General features: G+C 39.2%; 1 protein-coding gene across 23 annotated transcripts in view; it reads left to right on the top strand.

Moving 5' to 3' along the window:
- The window catches only part of sif (still life), a 1,051,963-nt gene that overhangs the window by 1,013,389 nt on the left and 15,390 nt on the right, over positions 1-23,184 (top strand). For all 23 annotated transcript variants that reach the window (XM_070097567.1, XM_070097564.1, XM_070097583.1 and 20 more), the window contains one exon: positions 2,771-2,962. In XM_070097567.1, coding sequence (XP_069953668.1) covers positions 2,771-2,962 — 192 coding nt within the window. The remainder of the gene's footprint in view (positions 1-2,770; positions 2,963-23,184) is intronic.

Here is a 23,184-nt window from a genome sequence, read left to right as displayed (position 1 = left end):
TGTCCAGAGGGCTGAGGAAGGGTTGTTGAGGTGGTTCGGACATGTAGAGAGAACGGGGCGAAACAGAATGACTTCAAGAGTGTATCAGTCTGTAGTGGAAGGAAGGCGGGGTAGGGGTCGGCCTAGGAAAGGTTGGAGGGAGGGGGTAAAGGAGGTTTTGTGTGCGAGGGGCTTGGACTTCCAGCAGGCATGTGTGAGCATGTTTGATAGGAGTGAATGGAGACAAATGGTTTTTAATACTTGACGTGTTGTTGGAGTGTGAGCAAAGTAACATTTATGAAGGGGTTCAGGGAAACCGGCAGGCTGGACTTGAGTCCTGGAGATGGGAAGTACAGTGCCTGCACTCTGAAGGAGGGGTGTTAATGTTGCAGTTTAAAAACTGTAGTGTAAAGCACCCTTCTGGCAAGACAGTGATGGAGTGAATGATGGTAAAAGTTTTTCTTTTTTGGGCCACCCAGCCTTGGTGGGAATCGACCAGTGTGATAATAATAATAAAAAAAAAAAATAAAAATAATCACCTTACTCTTTTCTATGTTCACTTTCAACTTTCTACCTTTACACACACACTCAAACTCATCCACTAACCTTTGCAATTTTTCTTTAGAATCTCCCATGAGCACAGTATCATCAGCAAAAAGCAACTGTGTCAATTCCCATTTGGTATTTGATTCCCCATAATTTAATCCCACCCCTCTCCCAAACACCCTAGCATTTACTTCTTTTACAACCCCATTTATAAATATATTAAACAACCATGGTGACATTACACGTCCCTGTCTAAGACCTACTTTTACTGGGAAGTAGTCTCCCTCTCTTCTACACACCCTAACCTGAGCCTCACTATCCTCACAAAAACTCTTTACAGCATTTAGTAACTTACCACCTATTCCATATACTTGCAACATCTGCCACATTGCTCCCCCTATCCACTCTATCATATGTCTTTTCTAAAGTTAACTAATTATAATTCTTAAAAACCTTCGTACTTTTTTTTCCCTAACTGATAGGTTAAACAATAGTTGTGTGTAACTGCAGACCCATTTGTAGATACAGTATAAGAATAGAGCAATACTTGTGGTGTCTCATCTTCTCTGATTAGTTTGTCATAGTTTTTAAATATTCCAGTAGTTATATTTACTACTGCTATTCTTCCATTCCAGTAATCCATTACAATACTCTATTTGCAAACAAACACTTTCTCAGTGTCCTTTTACAAACACTATTTTCTTAGTGTATTGTATATTTATGGCCTCATGTTTGCCCTGTTCATGGCATTAAAATGTCTATATAGATTTTTCTACATCTTTATGATTTTATGTGCTTATGTCTTCACTTCTCCAATTAGCCAGAATGGGAGATTTCAGTCTATCATTCTGTTAGTGTCTGCATACCTTTTCTAATTTATTTGCATGTTTATGCATATCAAAAACACCACCACTGCTGCATATTCCAATTTTGGTTCAATTTATATCATAAACAGCATTCCTTTGGCATTTCATTAGACAGACATCTAAAAATTATTTTCAAGTTTGCCTATGCAGCATAAGCTTCTTGTGGAATCTGATGAAAGATCTGTTGATGATAATTACTGCCAGGTCTCTCTCTTTTTGGCCAACACACCATTCATATTCATGTGACTTACTGGCGCTTCTTTGCATTTCCACTAGTGTACAGTGGAACCTCAGTACTCAACCTTAATTCATTCCAGAAGGCTGTTCGAGTGCTGATCTGTTCGAGTATCGAACAAATTTTTCCCAACCAATTTTCTTTTTGGTTGGGTGTTATCACTAATCTTTGTAGGCCCCATGGTGACTTATTTATACGATATAACAAAACACCGAAAAATGTGAAGAAACACGAAACAGTTTACAGCAAAGTTCTGGCAGGTCATGTTTGTTCGGTTGAGTGCCGAGCCGTGTTTCAGTAGGGAGCTGTTCAAGTACCAAGGTTCCACTGTATATGGAATTTTGTCTAGATTAAATTTTATCATTCATCACTATTTGCTCAATTTATTAAAATCCTCTTGTAGGGACTTAGTTATTTTTATTACACATGTTGCCGAGGATTTTGCATCTGTAAATATACTCACAGTTATATTTATTTCTTTGGGCAAGTCATTTTAAACTGAAACATCATGGCAAACACCAATCTGTATGGGACCATGCCAGTAGCATTTTCCTTTAACACAGGAGTGATTTATATTACAAGTCTCTTGTAATATAAAACATTACAGATGTTAAGTTTTTCATATGAAGTAATATATTATTCTAATCAGTTATATAACATCAAATAACATTAGTAAAAAACAATGAAGTGTTCCATATTAGTATAGTACTCACTTTGAGCAAGTACAAGTTATGTACAGTACTTGATTAATTAATATAATCATGATACTCTAATAATTCATAATAAAGATACTAAGCAAGTTGCTCTGTAGTGATTTAGGAGAGACATTCAGTTCACTATAAACAAAGGAGTGTATTTGCACGTTGATCTTTTTGGTTGCATTGAACTTGTATTTTGTAGCTGCTTTTATACAAAATCTACAGTTGCATCATGCTGGTTTAGTTTATATCCATTATCCATAAATTAGTAAAGAAAAAGAACTTGAATGCATTTTCTAAATAATGAACAAGATTTGAGTACAGGATCCACTGTGGTTATTTTCTTGGCTTTGATGGAATACATTTATCCTCATTTAGTTATTTTATAATTAAGTGTATAATACCAGAGCTGTAGTTATTAAACATATTTCATATAAATGTTACAGGTTCACCTGTGTGGAAGCCTCGTGATGTCTTCGCCTCATCTGGTGGCAGCTCTGGTGGGGGAGGAGGTGCTGGCCAGCGAGGAGAATCTTTAACACTTCCTCGTCCAGGAAAGGCCAGCGGCCGTGAGGACCACTTCCTGGTGTACGAGGAGTATGGCGGCAACATCTATATGAGTAGTAAAAAGGACACAGGTTCTACCAAGACTCTTCACTGTTGAACTACTGCTGTTCCCCAACCCAGCAGTCCTCACCACTAACAGCTGCCTCCCCTCAACTGACTACATAGCAGTCACTTACTAACAACGTGCCACTCATAAATCAGCTTAGACCCTCCCCTAACACTTAACGACATCCTGCTGCTCACACTCACTGTGGATTCCTCCTCGCACGAAACTTTTTACCCTCAGCATGTTGCTGATTCCATTTACTTTTTCTTTTAATTCCATAACCTTTTATAGGACTTAGGAAAAGCTTGATGTAGTGGAAGAGAACAGGATCTGTGTAGCATGATCCTGATGCCCACCATTCGTTTTGTGATCAATATTGGTCGCATCTTAAACGCTTCCAATGCGGCCATGTTCGAGAGTTACTCGTGTCGCAAAAACATATACCGTATCTTTTTAACCTTAAGTTTCAAAATGAACCGTGTACAATAAACGTTATGGTTATTCAACAATTCATATGTTGTAAGATATGAATTCTGAACGAGGACTAGTACAGTATTATCGTTATGCAGAAATTTTAGATTTTAAAAGTGGTGCTCCTGCATTTAAGAACTCGAGTGAGAGAAGGTTGTTCTGAAAACTACTGCAGTGACTGTGCTTCAGCTATTTCATTGTGTTGTGACTAAGTTGTTAAGGTCCCAAACTTGTTTGTCCTATGCTATGGAAGGCTTAGTCATGAACCTTGGTCATTTGTCTGTTACAGGAACTCAAATCATACAAGTTCATAAAGAGAACATGAACAACACTCACACTTGAGTACAGAATTTTAACTTATAGGTACAAGAAATAGAAATAAATACTGAAGGATATTTTCTGCAAGTATCAAGTCTCATTGTTGCTATACTGGAGTTGTTGCTTGTACAAAATTATGTGTAAGGCAATCAGTACTTGTGGAGTTTTGCTTTAGGTTTAGAAAATGAATTTCTAGTTTCATGAATTTTATTTATGAGGATGGCAGGCAGAGTGACAAGCAAGCAATGTCTAGTAAACAACAAGTTTGAAAAGATTTTTTTTTTATACCAAGAAATATTGTGAAAACATTGACCACCTTTCATATAATTATGCCATTTGTTGCAGTAGAGTGGAAAGAGAACTGAATATCAAATTTAACTACATGAGATTCTTGTATGGGCTTCTGCTAATACTGAACAAAATAATTGAAATATAAAAAAATAGTAGTAATGTATAGAAAGTTATCAATCAGAAAGTAAATATGTTTATATAAATTATTAAATATCCATTGATACAAGCTGTAGTCATTATATGGCATCTCACCGCTTTTTGTTCTTTGTTCTCTTACCACATACTTACCCCCCCCTCCTGTCAAATGATGAAACATGAATCATGTACACAAGTTTATATTTTTGGTGGAATAAGTAGGAGAGATTATACTTCATATAGGGTTATCTAATGTTGAAGCACTGAATATATTGTATCTTTTTCAAGATGTTTTGTTATATTGAAAGTACTTCATATATCTTTTAAGGTTCATGAAAACGCATCATTCTCTTTGTATGTATAGTTGTGTAACACCTTCAATAGTTAAAATATTCAGTGCCAAATAATGTTGCTAGTCATTAATAGTCAATAAGCTTACTATAGCTGTGTCAGCTCCAAAGTACTCTTTAAATCATAATGTTTGTGTTCTTAAGCTTAGAATGTAGCGAATGGTTGCGTCTAATTGCTGAGCCTCTGCTAGGCAATCCTTTGCATTACTTCCTTGAGCCTTAAGGATAGTTCATGATGGAACACTCTCTAGCGTAGTAATTCCCAATAATACACTTGTTAGAAGGTTGATATTTTCACTAATTTCTAACAGATGTATTTGAGGCTGCTACACAAATCAATGAGAAGGTTCTATAGAGATCCAGCCACGTCCCCAGTTCCTGAGGCTCATCTGTCGCTAATTTACTCCTGCTTATTAAACCCTGGGTGCTCAAAATTTGCCCAAATAAAATTCATACTTAAAAAGTTAATTATCTTTCAGCATCAGGAAATAAGGTACTAAGACAGTTCCTATACTCTCACTGCATCTGCTGCTTTATAAGTAGAAACCACAAAGTGTGCTTTCCCATTGCATAAATTAAATGCTGCAAGACTACTCCTTCAGAGTCAAATAAAAACAATGGCCACCTAAAAAGATTGGGAATATTTGTTTACAGCAATATTTATTTGTTTGGAGGACATCAAAGAAGCTAGAAATATCTCATTATTTTCATTCTAAAATCTGCAGTGAGTACACAAATATATTCTCGCAGGTTATTAGTGTGATGTATATTGCAGGCAGTGTTGGGGTGAGCCAGGGTGTGCAACATTCTCAATAAGAACCCTGAAGAAGGTAGAGCTATTTCAGCACAATAGTTAACCACTTGTCATTCAAAAAAATTAGGGTGGGTCTCGAGATATCTGATATTTGCTCACATTTGTTAGGAACTTCGAAGATTTGATGCAGTACTGTACTCAAATGTCTCAGAAAATGAAGACAAGACCCAGTGGTCACCTTTGCCCACCCCTTAACACTCATGTTCATCACCTTCACCTTAGCTCCTTCATGAGTCGTTCAGGAAACAAAGTGCAATATGTGCACTGTCCACATCTGTTACCTACACAAATGGACATTTGCACAATTCACTGTATGTAGCTTATTTTTTAAGTAAAAAAATATATTTATGATTATCTTTAGAATTTATTTATGAAGATGTAGAAAGTATGAATAAAATATGTGCAAGACATTCCAGGAGCATAGCCATCAGTTTGAGGAGACTTTGTACGGCCATTTTATACTTGTCATAAGATTTTGCTGTTTATACAGGCAACATGTTGACCCAATGCGCTTTGTGTTTTGCTTTACTGTCTGTGGCTTCCCATCCTCTGGCCACACTACCGCTGACCTCGGCTTACCCTATGTGGCATCAGGACCTTTACCTGCCAGCCATGTGGTCAATAGGCAGCAGAAATCCCACTCAATCTAAGAGTGGTTGCCAGAAAATATCAATTAAGTAGAGATGCTGTTGTTGATTTTCACTTGTTACATGTCTTGGTAACAATGGTGTACATTTCTTTTAGTGTTGTTTGGACATTGTCTAAGTACATTCTAATTAGTGAGTGTCCTTTTGACACTCATTTTCTGAAGATTCTAAAACAGACTGGCAGATGGCCACCCTCCTGTAGAGGCACGTACAATCATTATGTGTAGAGCTCCTGGAAATACTGTACCATACCGCAAATGTCCTTCAAAATGGCTCAATTTCATATGGTAGAAACATCGAATAGCATAGCTCGGGGCCACCTGCCACTCTAGACTTACTGTGACACCACAGCCTCTCGTTAAGAGCTGCTGTAAGGACACTCAGACCTCCCTATTCCAGCCCTCACCCATACCCATACCTCTCAAATGTAACTTCATTTGTAATGCTGTTTTGGTCCAATTCTTTGTATCCATTCTTTCTTGAGGTCACTTCATGGTGAGATTTAGGATTTATGTCAATCCTGATATTTCAAAACATGGGTAAATCTAGGCTATTTGCAAACAGTATTATTCTAAAAATATATGGTAAGTTATTTAAAACTATTTATTTAAAATTAATTTATCATTAATATTTTTTTTGAACAGATTTAGCTCTACCTGAACTATTCTCCCATAAATTTTATTCTTGCAGTAGTGTATTGTACATTTTTTACTATTCTTAATTATTTTAAAGCTATGCTTCCATGAAAACATTTATGTATATGCATAACCCTATTTTTTCAATCCCATACCTACCTCAATTTGGTATTACTAAGACTTTCATACAAAATCCCTCTCTAACCCCTGAGCAATTTCTAACTTTTTATGCTGGTAGTTTTTATTACATTCATGGGGTCCAATAGCACCTGGGAGGGATGGGATGCAATCAGTTTGATCCAAGAAAGGAGAGGTCAGGTCCAATTCCTTGGATCAAGAGCCCCTCATTGGCATTAGGGAAACACTCTTGAGGGAACTGGGCAGTAAAATCTAATCCAGAGTTAATCATCAGTACTCTCCCTCATTTTGCATGCTCAAAGTATGCATGGTTTATTTTTGTAAATGCTGGTTTCACCAAACTTGGTACAGGAAACAGTGTTTGATGTACTGTGTTAAAAGAAAGAAAAACTCATGGTGTAAAACCATGTATTCCTTGACCATGCAAAACAAGGAATAATTGTACAAAACTTACAAGTATATAAATTCAGCCTATAATTATAGTCTGACTGAACTTAATTTGTATAGTTTCTTAACAAAAGCTTCATCCCAAAAATAATCCTAATTTTTTTTTTTATGCGGTTTCATCATTGCAATAATTTGCACTCTCCAAATCAATGCCCTGCCTTTTCCTAACTTTTTATGTCAAAGAAATATTACTTTTAATGATTATAAGCTCAGAGATCTTTATTACTGTCCCATCAAGGTTCATTTCAATCACAATCACTCTACCATATACCTAATTCTGGGTATGTCTATAATGTGCCGTTGTTTGAGGTTCATTTAGGTACCTATAACGTTTGTTAACTTTTCTACCTATCCCTAACTGTGACCATATTTCACCTTTCCACTACTCCACTTTATCATCGTATACACATCCTGAATGTTCTCATTAAAATAATACTGTAATAGCCTATGCACTTTTTTTTTGTTGTTGTATTAAACCTTGAGCCCTCACCCCTTGATCCTTTATGGAGTATCCTGACTCCTATTGTTAAAGATCTCCTTGTCTTTGAGTACTGCCATACATATGGGGCAATATTCCTGGAACAAAGTTAATTTCCTTCATGTCATCTATGTTTATTTCATAAAAAGAGGCAAATACAAGGTTCTAAATGATGCCAATCCATAGTCTGTAACACATGACTACAAAAAAACAGAGCATATTTAAGGTGTATTGTAATCAAGTGGTGCAGACCAGCATTGAATTGCAACCCTGTGTTAGTCTCTCTCTTTGGTAACCATGACGCTCCAGGGAGGGCTTCAAACAACGCTCAACCCTTCTATACAATACTCAATAAGTTATCCCGTTTTCAGACTGCAAGTAATATCATAGTTTGCTTACTTGTGAAGATATTTGACTTTATATCTTAGGAGAACAAAGTTACATCTGAAAGTGTTCAATAATTCATGAAAGGGTTATATTGTATGATAGAAATGTATACAGACTAATGTATTGTGTTAATATCATTAAACTATTTATACAATGCATGAATCTCTTATATCCCTAACTTACTAAACAACATAGATGCTGTTAACATGCCTGTGAATAATAATTCTGAGAATACTGCTATTAAATGCTGAATGTTTTACATATACCCACCTATAACTTACCCTTTAGAAAATATTGCTATAAAAATATTGAATAGTTTACATAGAACAAAACTAACTCACCTTTGCTGTAGTGAATGATGCTATCCATAAGCTCACTGTGCAGGCTTTGTAGCACTCCTGTACACCAGTTGACCATCCCAATCTTGCTGCTTATCTGGAAAGTGCGCGCTTGATAAAATTTTCCTGTAGAAGGATGTTTTACTTAAGTGTCCTTACAATTCTTCAAAATATATACTTCTTGGCCAATTTTAATACTTCAGGCAAATAACTGTACTTAAACTTCTTATAAAGACAATTAATTTAATTTTATATTCTTTAACTGCATTTATTTATTTAGGCTCATGTCAATTTGTGGGACTCAAATCTGCAATCCTAATATATTGGCCAAGCTGAAACATTACAAATAGTGACTACAGAATGTACCAATGTTGGTGCAGTTGGAAGAGTCACAGTTTCAAATGTCTCAGTGTTGCCAAAATACAGTAGAACTCCCATATCCACCGATTTGGTATTTGCAGTTTCAGTTATCCGTGGTTTACTGTGGCCCAAAAATCTCTCTTAACTTTGCACAAAAATAGAGAAGCTGGCAGTTCTTCAAAGCCAAAGAGAATCCGTACAGTGCTTACCATCAGTGAAAAAGTGATAATTCTCCACTTATTGTGCATAATTTATCAGGACTTATCCACAGCAGGTCTTTGGAACATATCCCCCACGGATACGGGGTCCTACTGTATAAGGATTGTAGGTTTGAGTCCCACTGGGCGAGATGACATTGACCCATTAACTGTGGCATATCTTAACCCTTTGACTGTCGCGGCCGTATATATACGTCTTACGAGGTACCGTGTTTGACGTATATATACTCAAATTCTAGCGGCTTCAAATCAAGCAGGAGAAAGCTGGTAGGCCCACATGTGAGAGAATGGGTCTGTGTGGTCAGTGTGCACCATATAAAAAAAAAACCTGGAGCACGCAGTGCATAATGAGAAAAAAAAACTCCGACCATTTTTTTAATTAAAATGCCGACTTTGTGGTCTATTTTCATATAGTATTTATGATTGTATTCTCATTTTCTTTTTCTCATTTGATAGAATGGAAAACATATTATAGAAATAGAGGTGATTTTGATTGATTTTACTATAAAAAGAACCTGGAAATGGAGCTCAAAGTAGGGGAAATGTTTGATTTTTGCCAATGTTCAAAAGTAAACAAATGACATCATTGTCCAATAAATGTCCAACTAGCCATTCTAATATGCAATCATGAATGGGTTGATGTTATTTATTGTTATTTATGTTATTTATTGCAATAGTCTACATAATAGTAAGTCTTCTATTTTTTGTTTGAATAAAAATTCAAAATAGAAAGCAAGAGTAATATCAGAGGGGCCTGGAGACATGACTGATGAACAAAGAAAATGTTATTTTAGAGCCAGGAATGTCTGCATTGTTCATTCTGGACCTTATTTTGAAATTGTCATATTTTTTAATTTTTGTGAAATTGGCCAAATTGCAAATTTCTGATTACATTATTGGGTAGTTGAAATCGGTAAATGGGCAGTTTCTTGTACTCAATCGATAGAAAATGTGGAGTTCTAAAGAAATAGCTATGAGTTTGGTCAACTGGAACAAGGGAATTAGCCGAAAATAGGGATCAAAGTGGGCGAAATCGCCGATTTGTAAATATCGCCGTTTTTTTTGGTGTCATTACAATCGGGAAAAGATTCTCTATCATTTCATAAGAAAAAATAATTTTTTTTTTTTTTAAATTTTGCGACACCAGGAGACACCTCAGGATTGGGGGTTGCGACAGTCAAGGGGTTAAATTAAATTTCCAGTGTGTAAGGACAAGATTACAGATTGAAAGTGCATTTTCATGAATTGAATAAGAGTAAAATGAGGTCAATCTGATAAAAACTTATGATTTTATGGAGTGTTGAAAGTGGCAAAAAAAAAAATTATCACTCACTGGCAACAGTGGCATAATGCACCAGCGATATTTACATTTTACAGTTCAATGACACCAAGTTAGGTTTTTCATATTCATATTTGACTTGCATTATTTTCAACTTACAATGGGTTCATCGAAACATAAGCCCATCATAAGTCGAGGGACACCTGTAGCATGTTAGAGGTGGAGGAAAGTGGTTTTTGTAATTTGACATGTTGCAGAGTGAGCAAGGTAAACATTTATAAAGGGATTCAGGGAAAACTGGCTAGTCAGTCTTGAGCCCAGAGGTGAGAAGCACAGTGCCTGTACTCTTAAAAGAGGAGTGGTGGTGTTCTGGTTTGAAGAGTCATCTAAACTATGATGTTGGCACCCTCCTGACAACAACAGCAATTGAATGTGTGACAGTGAAAGTTTCCTTCTTCATTAGGCCACCACCTCAGTGGAAGATGACCAGAGTGTTAAGTATAAATGTATATATATATATATATATATATATATATATATATATATATATATATATATATATATATATAATATATATATATATATATATATATATATATATATATATATCAAACAAATTTTGTTGAAAATAAGAAAAAGTTTTGGAGTGAGATTAACAAGTTAAGAAAGCCTAGAGAACAAATGGATTTGTCAGTTAAAAATAGGAGAGGAGAGTTATTAAATGGAGAGTTAGAGGTATTGGGAAGATGGAAGGAATATTTTGAGGAATTGTTAAATGTTGATGAAGATAGGGAAGCTGTGATTTCGTGTATAGGGCAAGGAGGAATAACATCTTGTAGGAGTGAGGAAGAGCCAGTTGTGAGTGTGGGGGAAGTTCGTGAGGCAGTAGGCAAAATGAAAGGGGGTAAGGCAGCCGGGATTGATGGGATAAAGATAGAAATGTTAAAAGCAGGTGGGGATATAGTTTTGGAGTGGTTGGTGCAATTATTTAATAAATGTATGGAAGAGGGTAAGGTACCTAGGGATTGGCAGAGAGCATGCATAGTTCCTTTGTATAAAGGCAAAGGGGATAAAAGAGAGTGCAAAAATTATAGGGGGATAAGTCTGTTGAGTGTACCTGGTAAAGTGTATGGTAGAGTTATAATTGAAAGAATTAAGAGTAAGACGGAGAATAGGATAGCAGATGAACAAGGAGGCTTTAGGAAAGGTAGGGGGTGTGTGGACCAGGTGTTTACAGTGAAACATATAAGTGAACAGTATTTAGATAAGGCTAAAGAGGTCTTTGTGGCATTTATGGATTTGGAAAAGGCATATGACAGGGTGGATAGGGGGGCAATGTGGCAGATGTTGCAAGTGTATGGTGTAGGAGGTAGGTTATTGAAAGCAGTGAAGAGTTTTTACGAGGATAGTGAGGCTCAAGTTAGAGTATGTAGGAAAGAAGGAAATTTTTTCCCAGTAAAGGTAGGCCTTAGACAAGGATGTGTGATGTCACCGTGGTTGTTTAATATATTTATAGATGGGGTTGTAAGAGAAGTAAATGCGAGGGTCTTGGCAAGAGGCGTGGAGTTAAAAGACAAAGAATCACACACAAAGTGGGAGTTGTCACAGCTGCTCTTTGCTGATGACACTGTGCTCTTGGGAGATTCTGAAGAGAAGTTGCAGAGATTGGTGGATGAATTTGGTAGGGTGTGCAAAAGAAGAAAATTAAAGGTGAATACAGGAAAGAGTAAGGTTATGAGGATAACAAAAAGATTAGGTGATGAAAGATTGAATATCAGATTGGAGGGAGAGAGTATGGAGGAGGTGAATGTATTCAGATATTTGGGAGTGGACGTGTCAGCGGATGGGTCTATGAAAGATGAGGTGAATCATAGAATTGATGAGGGAAAAAGAGTGAGTGGTGCACTTAGGAGTCTGTGGAGACAAAGAACTTTGTCCTTGGAGGCAAAGAGGGGAATGTATGAGAGTATAGTTTTACCAACGCTCTTATATGGGTGTGAAGCGTGGGTGATGAATGTTGCAGCGAGGAGAAGGCTGGAGGCAGTGGAGATGTCATGTCTGAGGGCAATGTGTGGTGTGAATATAATGCAGAGAATTCGTAGTTTGGAAGTTAGGAGGAGGTGCGGGATTACCAAAACTGTTGTCCAGAGGGCTGAGGAAGGGTTGTTGAGGTGGTTCGGACATGTAGAGAGAATGGAGCGAAACAGAATGACTTCAAGAGTGTATCAGTCTGTAGTGGAAGGAAGGCGGGGTAGGGGTCGGCCTAGGAAGGGTTGGAGGGAGGGGGTAAAGGAGGTTTTGTGTGCGAGGGGCTTGGACTTCCAGCAGGCATGCGTGAGCGTGTTTGATAGGAGTGAATGGAGACAAATGGTTTTTAATACTTGACGTGCTGTTGGAGTGTGAGCAAAGTAACATTTATGAAGGGATTCAGGGAAACCGGCAGGCCGGACTTGAGTCCTGGAGATGGGAAGTACAGTGCCTGCACTCTGAAGGAGGGGTGTTAATGTTGCAGTTTAAAAACTGTAGTGTAAAGCACCCTTCTGGCAAGACAGTGATGGAGTGAATGATGGTGAAAGTTTTTCTTTTTCGGGCCACCCTGCCTTGGTGGGAATCGGCCGGTGTGATAATAAAAAAAAAAATAATATATAATATATATATATATATATAATATATATATATATATATAACATATATATATATATAATATATATATATATATATATATATATATAATATATATATACACACACACACACACACACAGTGCTTGTCACGGCATTATGCCAGGTGAATGCCCTGGCATAATGCCGTGACGAAAATCAAAGGCCTACCATACAGGAGGGTCTTTTTTCACCAGTGCATTCTGCTGGGTAGCAGCCGTAAGCATGACGTCTCGGCCTGCCGCCACACTTTACAGTAACTTATTGCTCACGTGGCTGCTGAGGTGAGAGGAAGTATTGCAATGTTGTCTCATCTGCCCCATCTTTTGTCCGGTGTTCCCTTTGGTTTTGGAGCTATACATGTTTGATTATGGGTAAAAGGAAGTCTTTAACACTTGAAACTATAGCTCAAATCATAGGGCTTCACAAAGCTGGGCACCAGACGAAAGAAATAGTGGAGAATGTTAGTGTGTGTGAGTGTTCAGTGAGGAACTGGGTGCAGCGTTTCAGGGCTGGTGGTGGTGCCGAGTTACCATCTGCCAAACCTCGGCCTGGCCCCTCGAAGAAGACATCTGTTCATACCTTAACTGTGTCTTCTTTGAGGGGCCAGGCCGAAGTGTGGCAGATGACAACTCGACACCACCAGCCTTGAAACACTGTACCCAATTCCTCACTAAACACTCACACACCTACTAACATTCTCCACTAAATCTTTCGTGTGGTGCCCAGCTTTGTGAAGCCCTGTGATTTGAGCTATAGCTTCAAGTGTTAAAGACTTCCTTTTACCCATAATCAAACATGTATAGCCCCAAAACCAAAGGGAACACCGGATAAAAGATGGGGTGCACAAGAGACAACAGTGCAACACTTCCTCTCACCATAGCAGCCATGTCACAAGTGAGCCTCAGATACGCCGCCATTAGTTGGTGCAGCGAACGCCACAACATCAGCCCAGCATCCCAGCGTTTTGTGTTTTTTGTGCAGCTATTTTGCCAAATTTCTTTTTTCTAACCATGGGTCCTAAGAAAGTAAGTGCAAAAGAGAGTGCTGAGAAGAGGAGGTTGATGATGTCCATTGAATTAAAGCATGAAATCATAGAAAACACGAGAAAATCACTTTTGTTGCAGTGTTTTCCTTATGAAACTAGTGATCTAGTGCAGTTAGCCTCACAAACACTCCATTGTCTCTTATAATAACACCTCAGAAGGACAAGAATGGGAAGATATGGTCAGCATTAATTATTTTTGCCTCGGGAGTAGCCGCCACCACTCGTCACATGCAGTGGACCCCTGGATTTCGTAGTCGTCGGATTTCATAATTTTCAGAAAGAGTCACTTTTTTTCGTCAAAACATTGGCTCGGTAATCATCATTGAGCTTGGTAATAGTCATTCATCCTGAACAGGCAGTGTGCTATTGTTTACCAACCAGTGAGGACAATCCCACGCATTCATACGATACATTTCGTATTCCATTCTTTTTAGTGCTTGTAACTGCTAAATAAGCCATCATGGGCCAAAGGAAAGCTTCTGGTGCCAGCCCTTTGGTAAAGAAGGTAAGAAACACTAGAATTCAAGAAAGATATCATTGCAAAATATGAAGGTGGAGTGCATGCCGCCAAGCTGGGCAGGTTGTATAACAAACCCCATACAACCATCGCTTCTATTGTGACCAAGAGAAATAAAATCAAGAAAGCTGTTGTTGCAAAAGGTGCAAATATGCTTACAAAACAGAGCTCGCAAATACTGGAAGATGTGGAGACTTTGTTGTTGGTGTGGATCAACAAGAAACAATTATCAGGAGATATTGTTATGCAGTCAATAATTTGTGAAAAGGCAAGGCAGCTGCACGATCACCTTGTAAAGAAAATGTCTGGAACTTGTGCTGATATTGATGAATTTAAGGCCAGCAATGGCTGGTTTGAGAGATTTAAGAAGAGTAGTCGCATACACAGTGTGATAAGGCATGGTGAGGCTGCCAGTTCTGACAAAAATGCAACTGAAAAATATGTTCAAGAACTGAAGGAGTACATAGAGGCTGAACAATTCAAACCCCAACAAGTGTTCAATTGTGACAAAACAGGCCTCTTTTGGAAGAAAATGCCAAAGAGGACCTACATTACTCAGGAGGAAAAGGCACTCCCAGGACACAAGGCTATGAAAGACAGGCTAACTCTCATGTTCTGTAGTAATGCTAGAGGGTATTTCAAAGTGAAACCTTCACTGGTGTATCACTCTGAAAATCCCAGTGTTCAAGAAAAACAGTGTCACAGAGTAAATTGTGTGATGTGGAAGGCAAACAGTAAGGCATGGGTCACGAGGGACATTTTCCTTGATTGATTCAATGAAGTGTTTGGCCCCAGTGTGAAGAAATACCTCCTGGAAAATAAACTAACTCAAGTGCCTCCTGGTAATGGACAAAACTCCTGCTCATCCTCCAGACCTGGAAGAGCAAATGGTGCAGGAGATTTCTTTCATCAAAGTGAAGTTCTTGCCCCCTAATATCACTCCTCTCCTCCACCCCATGAACCAGCAGGTCATTTCAAACTTCAAAAAACTGTACACCAAAGCAGTGTTTCAAAAGTGCTTTGAAGTGACCTCAGACACTGAATTGACCCTAAGAGAGTTCTGGAAAGATCACTTCAGTATCCTCTATAGATAAAGCTCAGGAGGGAATGACTTCCAGGACTTTGAACTCTGCTTGGAGAAAATTGTGGCCACAATGTGTACAAGAGAGGGATTTTGAAGGGTTTGGGGCTGACCCTGAGGAGCCTATGCCAATTGTGGAAAGTATTGTGGCATTGGGTAATTCCATGGGGTTGGATGTGAGTTTCGAGGATGTGGAAGAGTTGGTGGAGGACCACGACGAAGAGCTAACCACTACAGAGCTGCAAGAGCTTCATCTGCAACAGCAACAGACCACAAATCAGGAAATTGCTTCAGAGGAGGAGGAGGAATAGAGATGGAGGAAGGTGCCTTCTTCAAAGATTAAGGAGATTTGTGCAATGTGGACAAAGGTGCAAACATTTATGGATGAACTTCACCCTGACAAAGCTGTTGCAGGCTGTGTTGGCAACATGTACAATGACTATGTTGTGTCCCATTTTAGGGAAGTTTTAAAGAAACACCAGATACAGACCTCTCTGGAACACTTCTGAGCTACAGGGGTCCAGTGACTCTCAAGCTGATCCTAGTGACATTAAAAAAAAAGAAGGGAAGTAACCCCGGAAAAGGACTTGGTACCTGAAGTCCTTATGAAGGGGGATTCCCCTTCCAAACAATAGTACACCTCCATCCTCTCCCCTCCTCCCAACTCATCACTCATCAATAAGTCTTCAATAAATGTAAGTGTCATTTTAGTATTGTTTTATTCTGCATGTCTCATTGTTTTCTGTGTAGGGAAATTTATATTTCATGTAAAAAAAATATTTTTTAATACTTTTGGGTGTCTGGAAGGGATTAATTGGATTTACATTATTTCTTATGGGGAATATTAATTTGTAAATAGTCAGATTCGGGTTTAGCCACTCTCTCTGGAACGGATCAATTACGAAAACCCGGGGTCCACTGTAATGACATTTTATTCATTCTAGAGTATATATCATGTTTCTATGTTATTTATATTGTTTATGTCACATTAGAACAATTTTCTTTTTCAACAAACCGGCCGTATCCCACCGAGGCGGGGTGACCCAAAAAGAAAAACAAAAGTTTCTCTTTTTAAATTTAGTAATCTATACAGGAGGGGTTACTAGCCCCTTGTTCCCGGCATTTTAGTCGCCTCTTACAACACGCATGGCTTACGGAGGAAGAATTCTGTTCCACTTTCCTATGGAGATAAGAGGAAATAAACAAGAATAAGAACTAGAAAGAAAATAGAAGAAAACCCAGAGGGGTGTGTATATATATGCTTGTACATGTATGTGTAGTGTGACCTAAGTGTAAGTAGAAGTAACAAGACGTACCTGAAATCTTGCATGTTCACGAGACAGAAAAAGGACACCAGCAATCCTACCATCATGTAAAACAATTACAGGCTTTCATTTTACACTCACTTGGCAGGATGGTAGTACCTCCCTAGGCGGCTGCTGTCTACCAACCTACTACCTACAATTAGAACAACTGTGATAGATAAATAAGCCGTAGAGTTAATATTAGCATTATACTGAAGTATTTTCTCCTGCCTCCCAAGAGCCAAGAATTCTGCTGGAACAGATTAATGGAATTACAACTAATTTCAACAAGGAAAATTTATATGATATACAGTGGTACCTTGACTTACAAGTGCCCCAACTTACAAGTTTTCCGAGTTATGAGCCATCGCTCAGTTGATTTTTTGCTTCAAGTTGCAAGCTAAAATCTGAGTTACGAGCAAGCTTCAGATATGCTGCCACTAGTTGGCGGCATATCTGAAGTCAAATCTAATTCTGTACCCAGAGGAATGTCAGGTACTTTGTCCCATCCCACATGCTCTTCCAAGACATAAATGGAAGGATAATACTCCCACACTAATCCCAGATTGTAGTGAGGCACATCGTCCCTTGTTTGGTTCTCTTATAAATCCAGGGAAGAGGTAACCTCCACTTCAACACTCCCGAGTTTTTCCAGAAACATTAAGGAAGGCCTCTGTGATATTTACCTGCCTTATGGAGGTTCCTTCAGTGGGTGGAGTACTGACAGTGGTGGGTGGAGTAGTGATGGTGGTGAGTGTAGTGATGGTGATAGGTGGAGTAGTGAAGGTGGTGGGTGGAGTAGTGAAGGTGGTGGGCAGAGTAGTGATGGTGGTGAGTGTAGTGATGGTGGTGGGTGGAGTAGTGAAGGTGGTGGGTGGAGTAGTGATGGTGGTGAGTGTAGGGATGGTGATAGGTGGAGTAGTGAAGGTGGTGGGTGGAGTAGTGATAGTGATAGGTGGAGTAGTGATAGTGGTGGGTGAAGTAGTGATAGTGGTGGGTAGAGTAGTGAAGGTGGTGGAGTAGTGAGTGGTGGTGGATGGAATAGTGATGGTGGTGGGTGGAGTAGTGATAATGGTGGGTAGAGTAGTGATAATGGTGGGTGGAGTAATGATAATGGTGGGTGGAGTAGTGATAGTGGTGGATGAAGTAGTGATAGTGGTGGGTGGAGTAGTGATAGTGGTGGGTGGAGTAGTGATAGTGGTGGGTGGAGTAGTGATAGTGGTGGGTGGAGTAGTGATAGTGGTGGGTGGAGAAGTGATAATGGTGGGTGTAGTGATGGTGGTGGGTGGAGTAGTGATAGTGGTGGGTGGAGAAGTGATAGTGGTGGGTGGAGAAGTGATAGTGGTGGGTGGAGTAGTGATGGTGATGGGTGGAGTAGTGATGGTGATGGGTGGAGTAGTGATAATGGTGGGCGTAGTGATAATGGTGGGTGAAGTAGTGATGGTGTTGGGTGGAGTAGTGATAGTGGTGGGTGGAGTAGTGATAGTGGTGGGTGGAGTAGTGATAATGGAAGGTGGAGTAGTGAAGGTGGTGGGCAGAGTAGTGATAGTGGATTGTGGAGAAGTGATAGTGGTGGGTGGAGAAGTATTAGTGGTGGGTGGAGTTGTGATAGTGGTGGGTGGAGAAGTGATAGTGGTGAGTGGAGTAGTGATAATGGTGGGTGTAGTGATAGTGGTGGGTGTAGTAGTGATAGTGGTGGGTGGAGAAGTGATAGTGGTGGGTGGAGAAGTGATAGTGGTGGGTGGAGTTGTGATAGTGGTGGGTGGAGTAGTGATAGTGATGGGTGTAGTAGTGATAGTGATGGGTGGAGAAGTGATAGTGGTGGGTAGAGTAGTGAAGGTGGTGGGTGGAGTAGTGGTAGTGGTGGGTGTAGTAGTGAAGGTGGTGGGTGGAGTAGTGGTAGTGGTGGGTGGAGTAGTGGTAGTGGTGGGTGGAGTAGTGAAGGTGGTGGGTGGAGTAGTAATAGTGGTGGGTGGAGTAGTGAAGGTGGTGGGTGGAGTAGTGAAGGTGGTGGGTGGAGTAGTGATGGTGGGTGGAGTAGTGATAGTGGTGGGTGGAGAAGTGATACTGATGGGTAGAGTAGTGAAGGTGGTGGGTGGAGTAGTGGTAGTGGTGGGTGGAGTAGTGAAGGTGGTGGGTGGAGTAGTAATAGTGGTGGGTGGAGTAGTGAAGGTGGTGGGTGGAGTAGTGAAGGTGGTGGGTGGAGTAGTGAAGGTGGTGGGTGGAGTAGTAATAGTGGTGGGTGGAGTAGTGAAGGTGGTGGGTGGAGTAGTGATAGTGGTGGGTGGAGTAGTGAAGGTGGTGGGTGGAGTAGTGAAGGTGGTGGATGGAGTAGTGAAGGTGGGTGTAGTAGTAATAGTGGTGGGTGGAGTAGTGGTGGTGATGGGTGGAGTAGTGAAGGTGGTGGGTGGAGAAGTGATACTGATGGGTAGAGTAGTGAAGGTGGTGGGTGGAGTAGTGGTAGTGGTGGGTAGAGTAGTGAAGGTGGTGGGTGGAGTAGTAATAGTGGTGGGTGGAGTAGTGAAGGTGGTGGGTGGAGTAGTAATAGTGGTGGGTGGAGTAGTGAAGGTGGTGGGTGGAGTAGTAATAGTGGTGGGTGGAGTAGTGAAGGTGGTGTTTGGAGTAGTGGTAGTGGTGGGTGGAGTAGTGAAGGTGGTGGGTGGAGTAGTGAAGGTGGTGGGTGGAGTAGTGGTGGGTGGAGTAGTGAAGAGTGTAGCAAGTAAGTTAAGCAATTAAACCTACCTCTGCCTATTTTGGGGTGATTTTTGGGGGGGCTGGAATGGATTAATGGCATTTCAATTAATTTCATTGGAAAATTTATTTGATACATGAGCAAATTGAGTTACGAGCTTGGCCATGGAATGAATTAAACTCGTAAGTCAAGGTACTGTATACAAAATGAGAAAAAATTAATATTTATAATTATTTTTTGACAAAATTTTAATTATTAAATCTGCAGTTCTTTATTGATTTCTCTAAGATAAACATAAAAGTCTACACACAGAAAATGAACATCGACAAAATACAATGGAAGATGGAAATAACTTGCTGACTTTTTTGGGTTATCCTAAGTAATTTACACTATGTATGATAATTGTACTATTGTGTACCTGTACTTAAATAAACTTACTTACAAATGCACTTGGTAAAAAACTGAGGAGAAATAATATTTATATATCAGCCTCACAAAATTCTAATTTTTAATTTGAAAATTAGTGAACAATCTCTACTAAACAAATATAAGCCCTGCACACAGGCATAAAATATACAGACAAAATATGAATGCATTTTGTGAAAAAGCTAAAATAATTTTTGGAAAAAGTTTGTTTAATCACTTGCAGCGCTTGAATAGTGTTTCTAGATTAATGTTTGTGTGAAGTCGACTACTGTCATATCTATGCGCCTCTGGCAAGACAGTGATAGTGTGAATGATGGTGAAAGTGTTTCTTTTTTGGGTCCCCCTGCCTCCATGGGAGACAGCCAGCATGTTTAAAAAAAATAAAAGTTCCAAAGCTCTCCGATCATAAGTATGGATGTTTGTAACTTGGGTAACCGGGATAATCTTGTTAAGGACCTACTGCATCTTATTCAAATTCAAATTTGTATTTCTTTTCATGCAGTATGAAGATGACGCAGTTTACGTGTAATAAAACACTGTTATGAACAAAAGAAAACCAGTAGTATTCAATGCATTTCAGGCAAACTAGGAATCAGTTTGTAAAAGTTGTAGTTTCATAAGGGATTCAGGGTACCAGTGAACCAGACTTGAGTCCTGGAGGTTGGAAATACAGTGCCTGTGCTCTGAAGGAGGAGTGGAGATATGATGCAGTTTTCTTAGCTGCAGTGTCAGCATGCCTCTGGCAAGACAGTGGTTGTGTGATGATGGGAGCGCATCTTCTTTTTAGGGTCATCCTGCCTCGGTGGAAAATGGCCAATGTTTTAATAAAAAAAAACACAAATATTGTCTACTTTCATAAGAATATGAGTGGAGGAATATCTGTCAACCCTATTCTTAAAGATACCTAAAATTTAAGCTTCAGTAACCCTACTTACTCATGCTCTGTAAATCCCATTCAAGTGCAACCTTTCTTGCTTTTGCATTTGTCTAACCTATTTTTAAAGCTACTTATGGTTTTAGCATCAGTGATCCTACTTGGCAGATTGTCTTGCTCATCGACAACTTTACTGCCAAACCAGCACTTTCTAAATCCTTTCTAAATCTAAATGTATCCAATTTGAATTAATTATTTTATGCCATAATGTATTGTCCATTTATAATTACAGGTCATTTCACAAATTTTAACAATCATATTAACCCGTAAACGGTCCAAACGTATATACGTATACGTTTTTTCAACATTTGAAAGTATGTAAAAAAAAGTAGATTTTTTTTTGTACATTTGAAAACGTGTAAAAAACTTTGATCTACATTTTTTTTTTTTTTATATATTTGAAAATACGTAAAAAAAAAAACGTAGATCTACTTTTGGAGCACTACGCATGTGAACGTAGATCTGCTTGGACCATTTACGGGTTAAAACTATAACACAACATGATGAAATTTCATGTGCAGTTATCCCCACAAATATACATTATGTTTCCATGAATTCTTAGACATTCTAAATCAGCAACCACTAAATTCTGCCCATACTGTACAACAATTTTTTTCAGATTTGTATTTTTGGTGAGTTTCAGAAGCCATCTCTCTAAATATTGCTTTAAACTCCTCAGTACTTACTGTATAATCACAAGAAAGAAAATTGTAGAAGAGAGAGTTTCAAGTTCAGAAAATTAGAAAAGTACACTCTGAACAAAATCTTATGATTGATTTTAAATATAAGGACCTTGTGCTAACCAAAAGCAAAAGAACCATCAATGAAAAATAAAAAGTATTTTTCAGCTCTTTGTCTTTCATAAGATTTTTCTATATTTTTTTTTACTTCAAAAGCAATCTCCTGTCAAGGCAAGGTGACCCGAAGATGATGTCACATATACCATCATTCATTCATACCTAGTTGAATGAATCTTACTGTAGCCAGCTGGCTGAGTGGTTTATGCAATGACCTGGAGTTTTATGACTGGCTTGCCATGAATTCAAGTGGTGGTGGTAGAGTGGTAGCAGTTGTGATAGTGGTAGAGGGTAGTAGTGATGGTGGTAGAGGGTGGTAGTGATGGTGGTAGAGGGTGGTAGTGATGGTGGTAGAGGGTGGTAGCAGTTGTGATAGTGGTAGAGGGTGGTAGTGATGGTGGTAGAGGGTGGTAGTGATGGTGGTAGAGGGTGGTAGTGATGGTGGTAGAGGGTGGTAGTGATGGTGGTAGAGGGTGGTAGTGATGGTGGTAGAGGGTGGTAGTGATGGTGGTAGAGGGTGGTAGTGATGGTGGTAGAGGGTGGTAGTGATGGTGGTAGAGGGTGGTAGTGATGGTGGTAGAGGGTGGTAGTGATGGTGGTAGAGGGTGGTAGTGATGGTGGTAGAGGGTGGTACTGATGGTGGTAGAGGGTGGTAGTGATGGTGATAGAGGATGGCAGTGATGGTGGTAGCAATTGTGATAGTGGTAGAGGGTGGTAGTGTGAGGTTACCAACATAACCGATGGTCAAACAGAAGGCCAAGAAACTTGACTATCATGTTCAGGGTTAAGTGAGCCATACAGGTACAATGGAGTATCAAGGACAATAGAAAGTCTGGTGAAAGTAATTTGGTGTGTTTTCTGGTCAACCTAATGAATAAGAATGTTGCTGATATTCACTCAAAAATTGGCTGTGATGGTGGTAGAGGGTGCCTTCTTCAGTGATATAGCGATTCTACTAACTCCTCCAATGTTGTTGGAGTTATATAAGGCTACAGAAAACACCGACGCCTCAGCTGCTGCTTCATCACCATTATGGATGGCTTATGCTCTCAGTGGCCCTTATACACTCAACAACAACAGAACACCTCTTGTGACATTCATAATGACTTATTTTATTCATTCTAGAGTATACTCCATGTTTCCATATTATTAATATTGTTTATGTCATATTAGTTGAACTGTGGTAGATAAATAAGCCATAGAGTTAATATTAGTGTCATATTCTCCAACCAACACACTTGCCTCCCCTCCCTCTGACCCATTTGCCATACACCAACAAGTGTCTTCAGTAAAGGTAAGTGTGATGTTAAATGTTCATTTATACATTTTATTAGTGCTTTACATTTATTTGGCATTCTTTTCTGCATGTAAATCTATATTTAAGCTAGGGAAGTGACCCCTGAAGTGACCTAGAGTCCTCATGGAGGAGGATTCCCCTTCCAAACAATAACCTCTCTTCCCTCTCTCCTCCTCCCTGTCTTC

The sequence above is a fragment of the Cherax quadricarinatus genome, chromosome 58, assembly GCF_038502225.1.
Source record: "Cherax quadricarinatus isolate ZL_2023a chromosome 58, ASM3850222v1, whole genome shotgun sequence".
NCBI lineage: Eukaryota > Metazoa > Arthropoda > Malacostraca > Decapoda > Parastacidae > Cherax > Cherax quadricarinatus.
Note: the sequence above shows the minus strand (reverse complement) of the source record. Positions and strands in the feature narration are given on the sequence as shown.